The following is an 18,710-nucleotide window of genomic DNA, read 5'->3' on the forward strand; positions in this document are numbered from 1 at the left end:
GTGAAACATATCCATCTGGGATAACTACATGTACTTTAATAGCATAACAACGTGTACTCTGGGAAGTATATCAATTTTCGTGGGCATCTGTGCAACATCCCCTAGACTTCTGAAGTGTGACTGTGTGATTGTGCGAAATTATCACCTTCCCGTCGAAGACGATCTCCGGTTTTTTTTTCTTTCTTTAATTTGCTGGTACCTTTTATCTTTTCTGAATTTCCTCAATAAGGGCATAGTGGTCTTTTTGGGTAATTTTGATGGCCAGCCAGTGTTGATAGGATAGCCATGGCAAAAGAGATAAGCGCATTAATAAAAGAAAGGTAGAATTATGATTTTGGATGAAAAAACCGAGAATTATGTCTTCTAATTATGGAATACTTCACTGGATTAACAAGATCCGGATTGATTTCAGTTTCTAATGCTAGTGGCAGTTGATGACTAGACTGTTAACTAACAACCAACACCATAGCATCTCCAATCGATTTTCTAAATCTCGCTCCCTATCTTCACATAGAGAGCTTTTTAAAAAGATTTTCTCTTTATTTCACTACACGTTCTAATTAACTCTCTAAATCTTGTTTTCTAAATTTTACTCACTTATATTTTATTAGTATCGTATAAATAAAAAATATTTACGACGGTTATATTTATAATGGCTATATTTTTTGGATGTATATATGCAAGATCATTAGTCTTATTGTTTCTCCAAGAGGATGAACTCATTCTAGTAGCACACAATCATATGAGCTAATAGATGCTCTACGACATAGCGGTTTTGTGTACATCAGGTAATTCATTGCAATAGAGAAGCTAAGTAGTGTATGCTATACCAAGACTATTTTTTAAAGACTCCTATCGGATTGCAGTTCGTCCATATTTCTGACATGTGCAGGAAGTGTTAACTTATTTGCTCAGTGTCAACGGTGCAGCTAATCCTTCCATAAACCAAAGTGATAATGTTCAGCAAATAATCGTCGAAAAATATAATCGAATAATCCCAACAGCGCAAGCATTACTTGCAAGCTCCTGACTCTCTTTCTTTAAAATGCTGGATTGGCTATACCTTGACATGGTTAAGGTCAAGCCAGCAAATAGTTGCCTCCACCCTTGGCACCGGATGATGAGCAATAGACCCTGTCAAGTTCCTCTTATACGGAAGCCATCACTCGAAAATTTTTGAGGCGCCTTGCTCTGAACCTGAAGAAAGAGAGTCAGGAGCTTGCAAGTAGTTTCTTCTGCAAAAGCTTGATAGGGACACTGGGACACTAACTGGAGATTGCACCACGACGAGCATCGGGAACAGCGTCGCCACCTCAAGATCTGGCGGGGGGAACGCGGCGGCGACGGCGGCGGCGGCAGAGGACAAGCTCTGAAGGCGGCTCGCCGGAGCGTACACTGCAACGCGGCCCAGATTACCTCTGTTGGTTCCATGGGGAACTTGCCATTCAGTCGTGTCAAATCGCTGGCACTGTTTCGTCAGGGAAAGATACGTCACAAGTTTTTTATTTTTGGGAAAAATCTCAAGCCGTGAAACGACTTCAGCTTGTTGGTGTCCTCGCAGAAAAGAAAACCTTCCGATCCCTCTGGCCGAGGAGGCGCAAGTACCGATTGAACACAATTAATCGGCGTCGAGTTGTTTGTGCCTTGCAAGTAAAGAACTTGTGATCAAACCCCATCTTGGTGCAAGCCATTGGCCATTGCTGCTGACTGCTGTGTGCAAACTCGTTGAGCCTTTTGGAGAATTGGAGTCGAAGTGCTTCTATTCTTTCCATGTGCGTGGTTTTTTGATGCCTTGGCCTCACTATCACCAGTGAGCTAGTACTAGTAGTTGCACGTCATGTAGCTGCCCCACTCTAAGCTCCTTTTTTTTGCTTGCTCACCCTAGTATTAGGGCACTGATGATGCTTGTGATAGTGATAGTATTAGCTAAAACAAAGGAACACCCACCTCCCTCACAAGGTCCCTTTCCCTGTCCTTGTGAGACTTGTATTCTTCTTGTCTTTAGCCCCGTGCTCCCATCCATGTGCCCCTACCACAGCCACCCCTCATGCCTAGATTCTCTCCTTATCCCCGTCTCTCTTACTGTTTCAATCTCTTACCGACACCCAATTTAACAAAGCAATCTTTGCTCCTATTATTGTTGCTTGCTTTCCTCCAACATTGCCACTATTTAAATCCCTTTTCTCCTTTCGTAGCTTGTATATCTGTTGACAGTCTGACTGACATATTGGCTCCTAAATTGCACCTTATGTCTGTAAAATGCTTGCTAAACACTATTGGTTAGAGTTTTGTAAATGATTTTACTCATTCTAGGAGGACTACTAACCATCTTCAATAAAAATATTTTTTTCCTATGTAAAGAACACACAGATACCTTTGGAGAATCAGTGCCACGGTTTCCTGGGATTATCTTCATTTCTTCTAGCCTTCTAGGTGCTACATCATATAATTTATGCATGTCTTATTCGGACTCCAGATTTTGTATGACTACATGTAATTGTCCCTTTTAAGGCCAAGTACACGTCAACCTATATTTTCAGTTTTTTTCTGCTCCAGTTGGGCTTATTCTTAAAAAGATTCCAAGTATCTACCAACTCCACAAGTTTTTACAAACAAAAGGATTGGCCATAATGGAATGGAAAACTGCTGTCACGCGGCAAGCAACTCAAAAGTCCACTGCCTCACGTGATCCATTGATTACTTTTGCTCTCCTTTGTTATCCATTTTTCTAAGAAGGAAGATCGTATTACGAATCCTTTCGTCAAAGATAATATCAGAGTCTGCAGATCAACTTGTTTTAAAATCACCGTTCTTAATTACAACCGCCAGTTGCATGCCAAGCTTCAAATCTTGGCATTTGGTCAAAAATACGAATGTACAATTATATGCTATGCAGAAAAGTAGTACTATAGTAGACTAACTGATGGTAAGCAGAACCTGATGGTCTGGTAGATCTAGAGCATAATGCAGTGAAATCTTTAACAGCTACTGTACATGGGTAAATCATTAGTTCCTTAACTAGCTGTGACGGCTCATAACCATACTACTCTATTGCTATCTTGTTTTCGTTCTCCATTCACTTTCATCATCCATGTAAAAACTGACCAGCTTTTTTCTAGGTCGAAAAAAAAACTGACCAGCTTTTCACACCAGATGCCAACTTTGAGCCTTACTGCGTGTTGATGTATCATTGCTCAACACCATTTGCTCTGCCAACATACTTGAGAAGTAAGCTTACTCATGGTAGTATTTTTTTGTGCTGCTAGATAACTTAGATTAACTGTGGTAAGCAGATGTTTGTACAACTTTACCAGTAAAGTTTTCTGAACCTTGCCCCCTTACCTGTATGTATAGCAGCAGTGGTAACTCTGTTGTTCCCTGTAAGAGAAGAACATGAAAGTGTGCTGTTTTCTATGGGGTGAAACAACTTACAATGCATACCATTGTTGCCTGTCCCAAATAGAAGCCCTAGTTCCAATGTAAATACTCTGCAAGTTCTACTCATTGGAATTACTATCTTCTACGGGATTAGAGGTGTTGTGTCCTGGTTAATTAGGACTGCTCTTTTACCAATGGGAATTTTTAGTGGGGGGTAGATCTAGATCTCCGCGCCTGCAAAATTTTCAGTACATTGCTAGTGATTTTTGAACCGACGCTAATGGCGGCTTCCTCGCGATTAGCACGAAGTACAAGAAAGACAGGGTAACACGAGTAGTTTATTACTGCTAGGTGATGGTAATAGCAGTAGATCTCATCTAACCAAGGACATGCGCTGCCTTCCATCAAGGGGTGTAGATCTAATCCTTTTGTTTAACCTGCAGATCGCCCATTGTAAGAGAGGTAGGATTGTTAATTGTTACTGCATCAAGGAGCTGTTCTGTGTGTCATGTGTTACCACTTAACACCACCAAGAGGCCAGCTGTGACTGTCTCCTTTTACTTTGTTTTCTTTACCCCTTTTTCACCTTTCGTCTCAACTCTTGAGATTCTTGCTTCAGTTGTCTGTTACCCTGCAGTGCCCGTAATCACAACGCAGGCCTTACCATCTCTTTACAGTTTTCGCAGCAGCAATGGATCGCGGAAACGTCAGTCGTTTTAGAATTTTGCATTCAGATTACGTAGATGAAATGGCAAACACAACTGACTTGTCTGCATTCTACTATGCTCTTGCTGGAGAGAACGGCTTATTTTGTTCCTGAATGATACAAGAGCATCAAGCCATCAACAGGAGAAAAGAGAGGGGAAATGGGCTATAAATTAAAGAGGGAAGAGCTGAGAAGCCTAAACTTACAGGCAACAGGAGTAAGTAGTATCTTGCCATTGGATTTGTATCCTCTGATTTTGCTGAAGCAATATCAGAGGATCAACAATGCCATAATATTAGCCCCCTGAACCGTTAGATACAGATCTGCTACAGTAGCTTCATGATCAGTAGAATAGCTGCAATATTTTGATACAGTAAATCGCTACAGTAGATAATGTCGGTGTACTGTTCATTCAGCCTCAGATTATTGTGTTCCGATGGCTTTGTTGAAGCAACGTCAAAGAATAAACAGTGCTATAACATTAGCCTACACGAGCTGTTACGTTCCCAAGATATTCTTTGCTCACTGCACCTCTTTAGCACCTGCAGTTGCAACGCTGCATGCATGACGAGAGGTTTGCATTGCACCGCCAATTGGAAAAACTGTTTTCTTCAGCAGGAAGTGTAATGACCATGTTACTGGCACGGTGGGTTGCAAATGGAGAAAACCCAATTTTCTCTTGCACATTCATTGCATGTTGTTTTGACGTATCAACCATGTCACAGCCTTCCCATGAAGTTACCTGACCTGCTGATGCGATGCAACAGCTTCTGTGACTTTGTTGATCCACCATCTTTCCCTGAGGAGCAAAGCTGTTGTTGCAGCTGTTCATAAATTTAACCAACACCTCTCACCTCTTTCTGTCTCTCACTGAACTCCAAATTCGCCAAAGCAAAAGCACACTTAGTCGCTGGTGATCCCTCTAAAAATTTGAAACCAAGTCAAGCCTCCAACCCTATCACAAACCATGGATATAATAGTGTAATAATTATTTAATTGACAGTGCATTTGCAATTTTGCTACAGTGGCCTGGACCATTCATATGCACGGAATAAACAAGTACAGGGAGGGACAGGGGTGCGGTGTGTCCTGACCCAACCGGTGGCCTCGGATCCGGAGATTCTGCAGACACACATGAGTGGCACACCCTCACACTCCCACTTTACAATGTCAGCAGCTCAAAATCCTCTGCTTAATTCAGCTCAACTCCACCCCAGTTCTGCTTGATGCCACCAAATCGGCCATTTCTTGCTTGTTTCCTGCTCTTTTTTGACCTCTCTCTCTCTGTCTCTCTCTGACCTCTTTTTTTCTCCATGGACATATAAAATTGCACCCCTGGCCATGGCATGCCTCTCTTCTTCTCCCTCTACTAAACCTGTTAGTGAGGCTTAAACCTCACCACCAATCCACCTACAAGGCTTGCAAAGTTGCAGGCCACTTTCCTGCGGTGCTTAGAACACAAGCAAGAACACAGATTTGCAAGTGACACCAGCAGCAGCTAATCCTACAGCATCAGCTCACCTCATCTCTTCATTAACGTGTTATTGAGTACGGTGTACACTCGAGTGCAGTTTGAATTGCGGTGGCAGCAATTGTGCGCAGTAGCTTGAGCTGCAGAGATGCCTCCTGGTACGAGCATTAGTAGTCGAAGCAGGTGGCGGAGGGCGTGCGCGGCGCCGCTGCTGCTGTGCGCGCTCGTCATGGCGTGCATGGGCTGCGCCCTCGCCGTGGACGCGCAGGGCGCCGAGCTGCTCGCGTGGAAGCGCACGCTGCGTGGCGGAGCGGAGGCCCTCGGGGACTGGAAGGAGTCGGACGCGTCGCCGTGCGGGTGGACGGGCGTGTCGTGCAATGCCGCGGGGCGCGTCACCGAACTGAGCCTGCAGTTTGTCGACCTGCACGGCGGCGTGCCGGCCGACCTGTCCGCCATGGGCGCCACGCTCGCGCGGCTGGTGCTCACCGGTACCAACCTGTCGGGTCCGATCCCGCCACAGCTCGTCGCGGACCTGCCGGCGCTGACGCACCTCGACCTCAGCAACAACACGCTCACGGGCCCGATGCCGGCGAGCCTGTGCCGGCCAGGGAGCAAGCTGGAGAGCCTGTACGTCAACTCCAACCGCCTCGAGGGCGCCATTCCGGACGCCATGGGCAACCTCACTGCGCTGCGCGAGCTCATCATCTACGACAACCAGCTCGAGGGCACCATCCCGGCGTCCATCGGGCAGATGGCCAGCCTCGAGGTGCTCCGCGGCGGCGGCAACAAGAACCTCCAGGGCGCGCTCCCTCAGGAGATCGGCAACTGCTCCAAGCTCACCATGCTCGGCCTCGCCGAAACCAGCATTTCCGGCCCGCTTCCGGCGAGCCTCGGCCAGCTCAAGAACCTCAGCACGCTGGCCATCTACACCGCGATGCTCTCCGGCCCGATACCGCCGGAGCTCGGCCAATGCAGCAGCTTGGAAAACATCTACCTGTACGAGAACGCGCTCTCCGGGTCGATCCCGCCGCAGCTCGGTAAGCTCAGCAACCTCAAGAACCTGTTGCTGTGGCAGAATAACCTCGTCGGCGTCATCCCGCCGGAGCTGGGGGCGTGCGCGGGGCTCACCGTGCTGGACCTGTCCATGAACGGCCTCACCGGGCATATCCCGGCGTCGCTCGGGAACCTGACGTCGCTGCAGGAGCTGCAGCTCAGCGTGAACAAGGTGTCAGGCCCAATCCCGGCAGAGCTCGCGCGGTGCACCAACCTTACCGACCTCGAGCTCGACAACAACCAGATATCCGGCGGCATCCCAGCCGAGATCGGCAAGCTCACGGCGCTGCGGATGCTCTACCTCTGGGCCAACCAGCTCACGGGGAGCATCCCGCCGGAGATCGGCGGCTGCGCGAGCCTCGAGTCGCTCGACCTGTCGCAGAACGCGCTCACCGGACCCATCCCGAAGTCCCTGTTCTGGCTGCCGCGGTTGTCCAAGCTGCTGCTCATCGACGACACCCTCTCCGGCGAGATACCGCCGGACATCGGCAATTGCACGTCGCTCGTCCGGTTTCGGGCGAGCGGCAACCACCTCGCCGGCCCAATTCCTCCGGAGGTCGGTAAGCTTTCAAACCTCAGCTTCTTGGACCTCAGATCGAACAGGCTGTCAGGTGCCATCCCGGCGGAGATCGCCGGGTGCCGGAACCTCACGTTCGTCGACCTTCACGGCAATGCCATCACGGGCGTGTTGCCGCCGGGGCTGTTCCACGACATGCTATCGCTGCAATACCTTGACCTCTCGTACAACACCATCGGCGGCGCGATCCCATCGGACGTTGGCAAGCTCGGTTCGCTCACCAAGCTCATTCTTGGCGGGAACAGGCTCTCCGGTCAGATACCACCGGAGATCGGCTCGTGCTCACGGCTTCAGCTCCTGGACCTCGGCGGCAACTCGCTGTCCGGTGCGATACCGGCGAGCATCGGCAAGATTCCGGGGTTGGAGATTGCTCTCAACCTGAGCTGCAACGGCTTGTCCGGCGCAATACCCAAGGAGTTCGCAGGGCTCGCGCGGCTCGGCGTGGTCGACGTGTCGCACAACGAGCTCTCCGGCGATCTTCAGCCGCTGTCCGCGCTTCAGAACCTCGTTGCCCTCAACATCTCATTCAACAACTTCGCCGGCCGCGTGCCGGAGACGGCGTTCTTCGCGAAGCTGCCCACGAGCGACGTGGAAGGCAACCCAGCGCTGTGCCTCTCGCGGTGCCCTGGCGACGCCAGTGACCGCGAGCGCGCGGCACGGCGCGCCGCTCGTGTCGCCACCGCTGTCCTGCTCTCCACTCTCGTCGTCCTCCTCGCTGCCGCGGCGTTCGTCCTCCTTGGCCGGCGCAAACGCCCCGTGTTCGGCGGCGCGCGCCCCGACGAGGACAAGGACGCCGAGATGTTGCCGCCGTGGGACGTCACGCTGTACCAGAAGCTGGAAATCAGCGTGGGCGACGTGGCTCGCAGCCTCACGCCGGCGAACGTCATCGGGCAGGGCTGGTCCGGATCGGTGTATCGCGCGAGCGTCCCGTCCACAGGCGTCACCATCGCCGTCAAGAAGTTCCGGTCGTGCGACGAGGCGTCGGCCGAAGCGTTCGCCTGCGAGATCGGCGTCCTGCCCCGGGTGCGGCACCGCAACATCGTGCGGCTCCTGGGGTGGGCGGCCAACCGTCGGACGCGCCTCCTCTTCTACGACTACCTCCCGAACGGCACCCTCGGCGACCTGCTGCACAGCGGCGGCTCGACTGGCGCTGCCGTGGTGGAGTGGGAGGTGCGGCTCTCGATTGCCGTCGGCGTGGCCGAGGGCCTCGCGTACCTCCACCACGACTGCGTGCCGGCGATCCTCCACCGCGACGTCAAGGCCGACAACATCCTCCTCGGCGAGCGCTACGAGGCGTGCCTTGCCGACTTCGGCCTCGCCCGGGTCGCAGAGAACGGCGCCAACTCGTCTCCCCCGCCATTCGCCGGGTCGTACGGATACATCGCTCCCGGTAAGGCGTTTGCTTCCGCACAGTTTCCGTTGCTAGTTAAGCTCGTTACAAGTGGCGTCATCCTCCTCCATTGCACAGTAAACTGATGTTTGTGATTCGATCGCGATCTGTGCAGAGTACGGGTGCATGACCAAGATCACGACCAAGAGCGACGTGTACAGCTTCGGAGTGGTGCTACTGGAGGTAATCACCGGCCGGCGCCCGGTGGAGCCGGCATTCGGGGAGGGGCGAAGCGTGGTGCAGTGGGTGCGCGAGCACCTCCGCCAGAAGCGTGATCCGGCGGACGTGATCGACCCTCGGCTACAAGGCCGGCCGGACACACAGGTGCAAGAGATGTTGCAGGCTCTTGGGATCGCCCTGCTATGCGCCAGCACGCGTCCCGAGGACCGGCCGACCATGAAGGACGCGGCGGCACTTCTGCGTGGCCTCCGAAACGACGACGGCGCTGAGGCACGGAAGGTCAGTGGCGGGTCCGGGGCCAAACCGGACTCGGCAAAGTGGGCCGCCATCTCGCCGACGAAACCGACACCCCTCAGGCACCCCGCCCAAGCTCAGTCCCAGTCCAGCTCCTTGGCCTACTCAACATCAGGGAGCGTAGCTTAGCCCCAAGAGGAACCAATGGCGCCAAGCATGCCACTGCGAGGTGTGCGACGGTCGGCATGGTTGTGTTGACTGCACTGCGTCGAGCCCATGAACTCTCATCGTGTCGTCTGATCGCCGCTCGCCGCCAGGGCGAGGGAGAGAAGGGGAGCGGGCGCGGACAAGTTGGGATCAGCTGATCATGACCTTGTGGCCTTGTGGGCCGGAGGCGAGGTGGGGGAAGAAGGCGCCACCTGGGATCAAAGCAAGCAAGCGATACTTCCTTCTTGTGTACCATACACATAGCTGTACCTGTAACAGAAATGCATCTTGCACCAAATTTTCTCTCGTGGCTCGTCTTACTTTCTTAGGCGGTGATGTGATGCTCTTGGCCTCTTTAGGAGGTTCTACTGGTGAAAACTCAATTCCAATTTTTTCGGATAAGCAAAGGAGACACCTTTGACGTCATGCCGTCCTTAGTGATGTCGTTCGGAAGTGGCCTCCGGTTTGAGCTTGGTTTTGACCGTTCTGCGACATTATTTACCATCTCAGACCTGTTTATCTAGTTAGATAGGTGATTAAGAGTCACAGTATCTTAGACCTAAGTATAATTTGGTAGTTAGTAGTTGTGTTGTGTTTCTCGACTCGGTTTCTCTTACTTAACCGAACGTTGTTTAGCTTGTCGAGTTTTTCTTATCAATATTATTAACCGCTCTCCTATCGGTACGTTAAAAAAAAGTTACCCGATCAACTATTCACGTTGCTGCGCTGCGTCCCGTCCGTTTTGGCTGTGCCATGGTATGTACTTGCTGCTCTGTCGGGCCAGTCGATGTTAACAACCGAATCGGGCGAGGAGCTGACAAGCGACTGCAGCTATGATCATACCCATCGCATCGCAGAATCAACGGCTTGATCGTTGATCCGGTGAATGCTTCGTGATAAGGCTGCTCGGATGCAACTGATTGGCCTTCCATGTGGGTCACACTGCTGGTGCAGGAGGTGAAGTTACCTGGACGGAAAAGGACGCACCAGCTACCGCCGCTGGAAGAGGGAAGCTAGCACTCTTTCCACTGTAGTATTTCACTGCAGCGAGGCTGAAAACCTGCCTACTCGCTGCACTGCTTACCGAGCGTGTTAAAAAGGAGGAGGTTAAAAGGTCGGATGCTATTTATTTGACGTCTATTTTCCTCTCTTTTTCATTTTTTTTTAAGATGATGAATACGAGTCGTCTAATCTTAATCCGATGATCATATCTTTTCTTATACCTCGTGTCTCCAACACATTATTCTTCTTCTTTTTTTGCCCTAGCTGCTCTGCCCCCACGCCACCCACCTCCTCTTATCTCCAGCAGCGTCTCCATCGTCTGATCCACTCCCATCGTTATGCTAACCAATCCATTTTTACGCTCCCCTCCCACGCCACTTGCGTCTCGTCGCACCGTCACGCCGCAACCCACCGCTGGCCCACCTCGCCACCCTCAGCCTCATTCTAAATCTGACACCCAATGAACCCATCCATCCCGAATCCTAACCTCCTCCCCCTAACCTCGCCGTCAACTAAACTCGCATGTTAACACCGGAGTCTAAGATATGATCTTATTTTTAAACACTAAAATTTAGGAAACATGGTGAAAAAAAAAGAGATCCTGACCTGAGTATTGTAGCAGCTGTCTGGGCCAAAGAATGCTCAAATCCCTAGGTACACTTGGCTAAGGTTAATCGTGACATCATTAAATATGAATCAAATATGAGTGATCCATGTCGAATCCACTTGCCCGGCCGCCCACACGGAAAATATGAGTGATAGCATATGTCCTCATTCTCTGTGCTTTATGGCTCTCCTCTTGTCTACTTCAGGGCAAAAAAAACGTCCTTACCTGCGATGTCTCGTCAGATCAATGATCACCCGCTCAACTCACCTGGCCAATGAAAAAGATAGGCCATCATTATCGTTCTCTGATGAAGAATGAAGTGGTACCACTAATGATAGAAGTGAAAATTCCACTACCATTTTACATTGAAATTGGTGTTAAATGAATAGAGAAAAAATCATAAAATAAATAAAAATATCAACAGATGGATACATATCATTTGGGCGAGATAAACAAATGAGATAACATGTATGTCTACACCTCCATACCAGGTTGCCTTGGGCACAGAACCTAAACAAAGAGAGAGCCGAGAGCGCAGTGAGGTCCCAAAGCAGAATCGGCATGGAGTGGTAATCCTAATGGCTGTAGCGTACCATAGCATGCAACGAGCTGAGCTGCTGAGGTAGTTGTTGGGAGCCAAGGCAATCTCTAACGGAGTCTTCAAATCTGCAAATTCCAGTGCTACAGTACTTTGTGGTGTACTGTACTACTGGAAATTCAACTCCAACAGAGCCTGTATCCAGTGATACAGTACTGCTATAGTGTTAGTGATAAGGGATACTGTAATAGTATTTTAAGGATGAAAATTTAAGGTAGCTGTTGGAGATAGTCTAAACTGGCATCTCTCTACTGTTGCAAGTGTGAAGCTGTGAATGCCACGGAGTTGTCTGGGCCAGAGAATGGCGAGAGACATGCATGCTGGTGGGGCGCACCGGCCGTGCGTGCATGATTGTTCCGTCATTCCATGGATGACTGATGCACCATTCATAGATGAACGTACCGTCCTCGCGATGAGGAGGAAGCAACGAAATGGCAGCACAGGCTTGCGGCTGAGCTTCGCTAGGCTGGACAATCTGGATTGATGAATGCTTTGGTATGATAAGCCAAGCCAGGCAGGTGCTGTGCATTGCACAGCCAATTTTGGGCCTACACCTAAACAAGAACTACTTTGCAGTCTGCAGATCACTTCAAGTAGCCAGCAATCTGACCATGTTAGCATGATTAGTGAAATGACCTTAATTGCAAATATATGCTTCTGTTTTGAAATATTATAACTCTACTTGTCACCCTTTCATGGGTGACAAGTTTTAAAAAATAAAAATATAGCGTTCTAATGCTTAAAAAATCAAAACACTATCAAAATAGTTATAAAAAATTCTGAAACAAAAGTGTGATGGAGATGATGCTATCATCTATCTTCTCAAAAAAAAATCATACAAAAATATGACTTTTACAATGAGAAAAAATGTAATTTTTCAAGGACCCTAAAAATTGTCTTTTTTGTTTCTCAATGTACAAGTAATTGTTTGAGTCAAAAAAAATTTAAGCTACATGATAGCATAATCTACACCATAAAATTTTTCATGACAATTTCTGTAGTGTTTTGAATTTTGAGAGCATTGGAATGCAATCTTTTTTTTATTCTTAAATCTGTTATCTATTGGAGCGGCGACAATAGTAAAATTGCAAAATTTCAAAAAGAACGCATATATTTGTATTTTTTTGGATTGAAAAATTAAAATATAGTGTTCTCGTTGGGATCAGACGTGGGCTGGACCTTTGCAATTGGTTCGCTTAATGGGCTTTCACACTCAGCCCAAAAAGATACGTACATGGCATCATTACAACGTTCCGGACTAAGGCCCAATTTCTAACCTAACAAATCTAGGCCCATGAATTTACATCGGATCACTTACGTCCCAAACTCCCAAGCTCTTCGACATCAAAATGTCCAAGGAAAAAAAAACCCCATCAATTCTCAACATCGTCATGGTCACAAATGCAAGCTCGACTTTTTACCAACTCAAAGTAGAAGTTAATATCAAAAGATACTAAGGAGCACGTCATGGATGAAGTAAGGTTAAGGCACACCGAAACCGAAACACTGTGGATGCATCGAAACGTGCTATACATTGGTGATCAAAATACTCCCTGTGGATATATCTCTTCATGTATACATAGTAGCCAAAGAAAAGAACAGAAAAAAAAAATGATCAGGCCATGTGAAGCCTCACACGTATCAAATCGAAAATTACTTTTGGGCTTTTGGCGCTACCACTCTCTCGCAGCTGGGCTCAAAACTGATCATCACCAGTAACTAGCTAGCCAGCATCTCTTTCTCCAGCCGGCTCTATGGGCCGGCTATGGGCAGTGCACGTTCCTGCCGGGTCCGCCGTAGTAGAAGTAGTTTCCCCACGCGCGGTTGTAGCCGCCCTGGATGCCGTAGCACCCGGGGTGGTCGGCGACGAGCCGGAGCGCGGCGGCGGGGACGAGGCTGTTGTCCCAGTCCACCACCTGCACGTTGCGGAAGTAGGCCGCGCGGTTGAAGCCTTCCCGGGGGAAGTGGCCGCTCCCCATCTGCGTCGGCGTGTGCGACCCCGACGGGCGCGAGTTCACCACCTCGCCGCCGAACTGCACCATGTTGGCGTGCTCGCCCAGGTGCGTGAACAGGAGCGACGGCCAGTACCCCACCAGCGCGCCCGACCCCAGCTGCAGCCACCAGTGCCCCCGCCGAGGGTCCTGCATGCGCATGCGATCGTTTCGTCACCGTCGTCGCCGTGGCATGGCATTTCAAATGCACTCATCTTTTCTTCTCCTTCTCTTTTCGAGGCATATAAACTTGAAAATGTATATCATTTTTTTCCAGCTATTACGTATTATTGATGGCAATGGAAGACCCTAACAGGTACTTAGATTTGCAAGTTAACAGCACAGCAATCTTAAACTGACCAGCCTGACTAATTTGTAAGTTGCAGGAGGACTTGTGTAGAACAGAACTAAAATGGCACGCGCGTAGCCGCACAAGATCGCGCCTATGAAACCTGCACGAACTGAAGTTGTAGTGCACGTACCTTCCATATGAGGAGGCTGATGTCGAACTGCCGGCCATTGTAAACCGAGGTCGGTGAGATGGCGGCTCCGATGGCGATCCGGTTGTTGGTCTGGACGAAGCCGGAGCAGTGGAGGTTGTAGCAGCCGGTCTCCTGGTATGCGTCGGTCTGCCCGGCAATGTGTGCAACAGTTAGTTCACTCACTCGCATTCGATGACACTCAAGATAAGATGTTGATCAGAGATCAGTGCTGACATTTTTTTGTACTCCTACTAATCTTTATTTCTTTACTAGTGATAGCGATATCAGTGCTGCACCTTCTAAAAATGAGCTGAAAGAGATGGCTTTGCATGCAGGTTTTCAATGACATAATCCACATGTTCGCAAGAAAATCAAGAAGATGCATGCTATATATTACTAGTACTGGCGTAGACTTGAAGAACTTACCGTCCAGTATGTGAAGAACCTTGGGTTGTTATCACCATACAGCTCAGGGCTCACCTGAGTAAACAATGCAAGAAAGAGTGCATGAAGTTAGCACTGTTGATCTCCAGAAGAATCAGTTTGACTAAGTCAACCACCAGCACAAGAATTAAACAAGTCAACGGGTACACATTTCCAATCAAGATCACAGTGATCGAATCTAATTAATGAGCACCAGTTCTACATCTTCTTAATCTGCTACCGAGTCAACATGCAGCCACATGCTAAGGAGAATGGATCCAAATATGCTCTTACGATTCCATCTTAAAGAATCAGAGATGAAAAACTGCCGCTCCATCCAATCACAGATACTTAACGTTTTACATGAGATTCTGTCAAATTTTTAAAATTTTAACTATAAATAATTTTTAAAATATTTAGTTTAAAAATATGAAAATCATATATGCAAATGTGTCTTAAAAAATACTTTCATAATCTCATAAGCTTATTGGATTCTGTAAGTATATTATAGTAGAAAATAATGATCAAACGTATACATTGAAAATCATGTCTTATCTAGTACTCTATTCAGTCTAAAATAAGTATCGATTTAGATTGCATGTAGTAAACTATTTCGAACTTTAACAACAAATTACTTATTATGTATTGAGTTTAGATACTTAAATGATATGGGTGAACTTGTCTTGAAAAATACTGTAATAATAATATATTTTCACTATGTTTTATCAATATAATAATAAAAGGTAGTAGCTAAAGTTGTATTTTGAATATTATAATGATATCTAAAATAATATTTATTTCGAATTAAAAGGAGTAGTAGGTACTACCAAGGTTGGTCAATTCAGAACTTCAGAACTTGTGTACGTTCGTAAGCTCTAAAACAAAAAATGGCATTATTGATACGAGTACTCGTAGACCAAAGGCTGAACCTTGCTACGACTACTTGCTAGTGGTTTCCATTTTATATCATGAAAAAAAGTTTTGTGCAGTGTTTGATTGATTGAGAAGTACTGCATGTTCAGTATATTTTCTGGACGATGAATGGTCAAGCAAGCATCCAAGCAAAGAGACCTGCAAAGCTCTTTCACATCTGTCTGGCTGATCCCCACATTTACTCGTGTTACCAACCGGACAGCCTGAAGGTCGGCAGCCGGTCAGGTTCCCATTATAACTAGATGGCTTTTCAGTTTCAGAACTGATCGATGCGAAAGCGCTGCAAGACCAAGCAACGCTTTTACTACTCAAGGAAAAGACAGCCCGGTCGCACGCAAGCAGCACTGACCAGTCCAAAGAAAACTAGTACTCCACTCCCTCCTCTGATATGTTTTAGCATTTTTTACCATGTTTAAAATATACAACGTTTTACAATTTTAAGATAGTTTTATCTAAATTTTTCAATACTACTCTCTCTATTAAGTAATTTTCTTCTCAATACAAATCTTATTTCGCATGCAATAAATGGCATGAAAAAAAGTAAGATAATCATTTTATAAGTCACCTTAATACCTATATTCAAGTCTAAAGCATTATCTATTTTGAAACGGAGTAGATGCTGCTAGCAGCTAACTCCTTAATTTCCAACTGCATCTATCTGCTCTAGAGCCGAGTTCATTTCAAGATGAGATCTTGCAGATTTCCATGCCCACATTTTTCAGATCAGAAAAGCTTTTTCTTTTCTTGTTGAGATGCAGAACAGAAAATGTTTCAGAGAAAACCGAGCTCTCATCTGTCAATGCTCATGCTACAAACAAACAGCAGGTATGCAGGAGTAGTTACGTAGGTAGGTGGGTAGGGTATGCGTATGTACATGAAGGCCGTTGGTGCTGGTGAGAAGTTACCTGCCATCCAGCTTCGATGGTGTTGAGGTCGTTGCCGAAGGAGCCGGAGATGACCCAGATCTGGGAGAGGCTGAACTCCGTCGGCGACGCCACCTTGGCCGACCACACGTTCAGGCTCGCCTTCGCACCGTAGAACTGGTCCCCCGTCACGTACCCCACCGCGTGCTGCCACCAAAACAAGCGACACGCTCATTCAGAGCACTGCCATGGCAATCGCTATTGCTATCGTCGCATCCAGTACAATCAATGTACTGTGCACCACTGCACCAGCTAGCTGCGTGTGCACTGCCATGGAGTAATGTACTAGAAGTAGCAATGTGGTCAAGAAATCATGAGGCACGATTTGGTTGCGTAATAAATCGTGCCATTACTCCTACTTAAACCTGTGTTTCCCCTAACTAATCTGCTTGATTGCTGCACTATACTGATGAGAGAGAGCGAAAGAGCTCTTGTCATGTTCGAATGCCTTTTTTTGCAAATGCAGCGGTGGCCGGGGGCTGACGGACGGACCTCATGGCCGCTATTGGTGGAGTCGCGCCGCACGTTGCTGGCCCGGGGCTTCATCCCGAACCGCCGGGCCGAGCTGGACCTCAGAAGGTCGCGCTCCGTCGTCCGCCGCACCGGCACCGTCCCCTCGGGGCACCGCTCGCCGCCGTCGCTCCACGCCTGCGGGAAGAAGACGGCCTCCTCCTCGGCAGCGCCGCCCTTGGGCTTGGGCCTCTCCGCAGGCTCATCCTGCACATGCCAACACACATGCACATTGCAGAAAATCTACCGTAACAAATTGCAAACGATGGAAAACAGAAAGAGGAATGGCAGTGTAGATTGCAAGGCCGGTGAGCTAGAGCAAGATGGGTGATCACCTCGGGCTTCTGGCCTCTGAGCTGCGGGTGGTCAAACGCCGGCTGCAGATGCGACGGCACGCAGTGGATGATGTCGCCGTCGGGACTCTGCATGCACGACGAACCAAGATTCCAAGAAATGACAGTGGTGAGCTAGATTTGCTTGCTTGGCGCAACAAGTGCTATCTAGGACAGCACAAAGACAAAGGAGCAGGTAGGATAGGAAAAAGCTTGCCTTGATTGTCTTGTTAGAATCCTTCTCCATCCTGTCCATCCGAGCAATCACCCTCCTCAACGCGAGCAGCTCATCCCTGGCACGGAAGAGCGTCTGTTGCGTGCTGTTCTTGCATCCGTCCCTCGCGGAGACCAAGACGGCCGAGCAAGATACGAGGAGGAGCAGGGAGGGGACAACGGAGGCAATGATTGGGACTCTGGGCGGCTTCTTGGCGCAGCTAGAAGCCATCAACGTAGGATTCTTGTAGTACGAGGTGTCGTCGTCGTCGTCGTCGTTCTCCTTTGTTTATATTCTACTTCTTCTTCTTCCTCTGGAGCTGTCGGTATGCGAGCACATTGGCGTGCTTGTCCTCTTCCTCTCTCGCCTCTCCTTCTCCTTCTCCTCTCCGCTCCCTGATGAGAAGCGCTATAAATACAGCCGCGTGGAGGTGGAGCTGAGCTCTACAAGGTCAAAGCTCTCCGTGCGAGTTGGTTGGTTGGCTGAAGAAATGCTGAATTGATGAATTCGAACGCGGAATTCGGCTGTTTGAGCTTACTTGCTAGCCTGCCTGCACTTTTTCCGAGGAGCCCCACGCCCATGCTTTGCTTTGCCTCCTTGCCTTCGAAGCGCATCATTTCGTTTGTTTCGTTTTACGTCTATCCTGCCGCAGCCTCCCTCTCCACATTCCCCTTCTCTCTCCCTAGGAAAGAAAGAAAAAGGAAGGAGTAGCACAATCTTACTTCATCAAGGTACAAATCAATAAAGAAAGAAAGAAAGAAACTGGAGTGTGTGAGAGAGAATCAAGTGAGTGTGCATTGCACCGAGCGAGGAGGGACAGGCCGTGCCTTTCTTTTGCGTTGCTTTTGCAACAGAGGAGAGGAGGCATGGCAGGGTGGCCTCCATGTGCCAGGGGAGGGAATTTTAAAGGCACAACAGTGGCGTTCAGCTGGTGCAATCATGCTAAAAATCGCTTCCTTGTAGGCTGTAGCTTTAGCTTCCTCCCTGGAGCAATCCATGGCTAGGCTGTTGGCTAGCACACTGTGCATGCGTGCATTCTAGGCCTCTTCGCTTCCCTTGTTGGACAGGGCGGCCATGGCAGTGTGCTCCTTCTTTGACAATTCTGCTGTGGGGTGAGTGACATGAGATGAGATCACATATGAGATGCCTGCTTTGCTTGAATTAGCCCACTCACTTGCTTTCTTGGCCAGATTAAAGGGATTGATTGATTCCTCTCTTTCCGTTGCTGAATCAGCTTTTTTTGGAGCTTTTGCTCAAAGTAACAGCGTCAAACACTGAATTAGACTTGAGTAAAACACGGTATTAGTCTAACTCTGAATATCTTTGAAAGAAAGACTAACTCTGAATCACTGCACCATAGTTCTGACTTCTGACTCTGGATGCAAAATTGTGAACCAAAGTATCGTCCCGCGTAGGGGGCTGGGCTTCCTAGCAAATTTTAGTCCGCAAGGTGTTACATACCGATACGAAGCTTGAGTGTATTCACCGTAACTTGGTGT

General features: G+C 48.5%; 2 protein-coding genes across 2 annotated transcripts; one reads left to right on the forward strand and one right to left on the reverse strand.

The window, feature by feature from the left end:
• Positions 1-5,223: 5,223 nt before the first annotated feature.
• On the forward strand, positions 5,224-9,637 carry LOC133897219 (leucine-rich repeat receptor-like serine/threonine-protein kinase RGI4). The gene is made up of 2 exons (XM_062337865.1): positions 5,224-8,575; positions 8,691-9,637. The coding sequence occupies exons 1-2, from the start codon at positions 5,704-5,706 to the stop codon at positions 9,176-9,178; spliced, it is 3,360 nt and encodes a 1,119-aa protein (XP_062193849.1). The 5' UTR covers positions 5,224-5,703; the 3' UTR covers positions 9,179-9,637.
• A 3,279-nt stretch (positions 9,638-12,916) lies between these two features.
• LOC133897228 (protein neprosin-like) lies at positions 12,917-18,278 on the reverse strand. The gene is made up of 7 exons (XM_062337876.1): positions 17,215-18,278; positions 17,001-17,087; positions 16,648-16,872; positions 16,138-16,302; positions 14,303-14,356; positions 13,877-14,023; positions 12,917-13,544 (listed from the first exon to the last, which is right to left on the reverse strand). Exons 1-7 carry the CDS (start codon positions 17,440-17,442, stop codon positions 13,167-13,169), a joined length of 1,284 nt encoding a protein of 427 aa, XP_062193860.1. The 5' UTR covers positions 17,443-18,278; the 3' UTR covers positions 12,917-13,166.
• Positions 18,279-18,710: the final 432 nt, after the last annotated feature.

This window comes from Phragmites australis, chromosome 2, assembly GCF_958298935.1.
Source record: "Phragmites australis chromosome 2, lpPhrAust1.1, whole genome shotgun sequence".
Lineage (NCBI taxonomy): Eukaryota > Viridiplantae > Streptophyta > Magnoliopsida > Poales > Poaceae > Phragmites > Phragmites australis.

What these genes read in the sequence shown, in the direction of transcription:
- LOC133897228 (XM_062337876.1), bottom strand. Translation starts at nt 17,442, where the DNA reads ATGGCTTCTAGCTGCGCCAAGAAGCCGCCCAGAGTCCCAATCATTGCC. An exon ending in ATTCTAACAAGACAATCAAG is followed by an intron (nt 17,088 to 17,214) that starts GCAAGCTTTTTC and finishes TCGTGCATGCAG; the next exon opens with AGTCCCGACGGCGACATCAT. An exon ending in CCATCGAAGCTGGATGGCAG is followed by an intron (nt 14,357 to 16,137) that starts GTAACTTCTCAC and finishes TTGTTTACTCAG; the next exon opens with GTGAGCCCTGAGCTGTATGG.
- LOC133897219 (XM_062337865.1), top strand. Translation starts at nt 5,704, where the DNA reads ATGCCTCCTGGTACGAGCATTAGTAGTCGAAGCAGGTGGCGGAGGGCG. An exon ending in GTACGGATACATCGCTCCCG is followed by an intron (nt 8,576 to 8,690) that starts GTAAGGCGTTTG and finishes CGATCTGTGCAG; the next exon opens with AGTACGGGTGCATGACCAAG.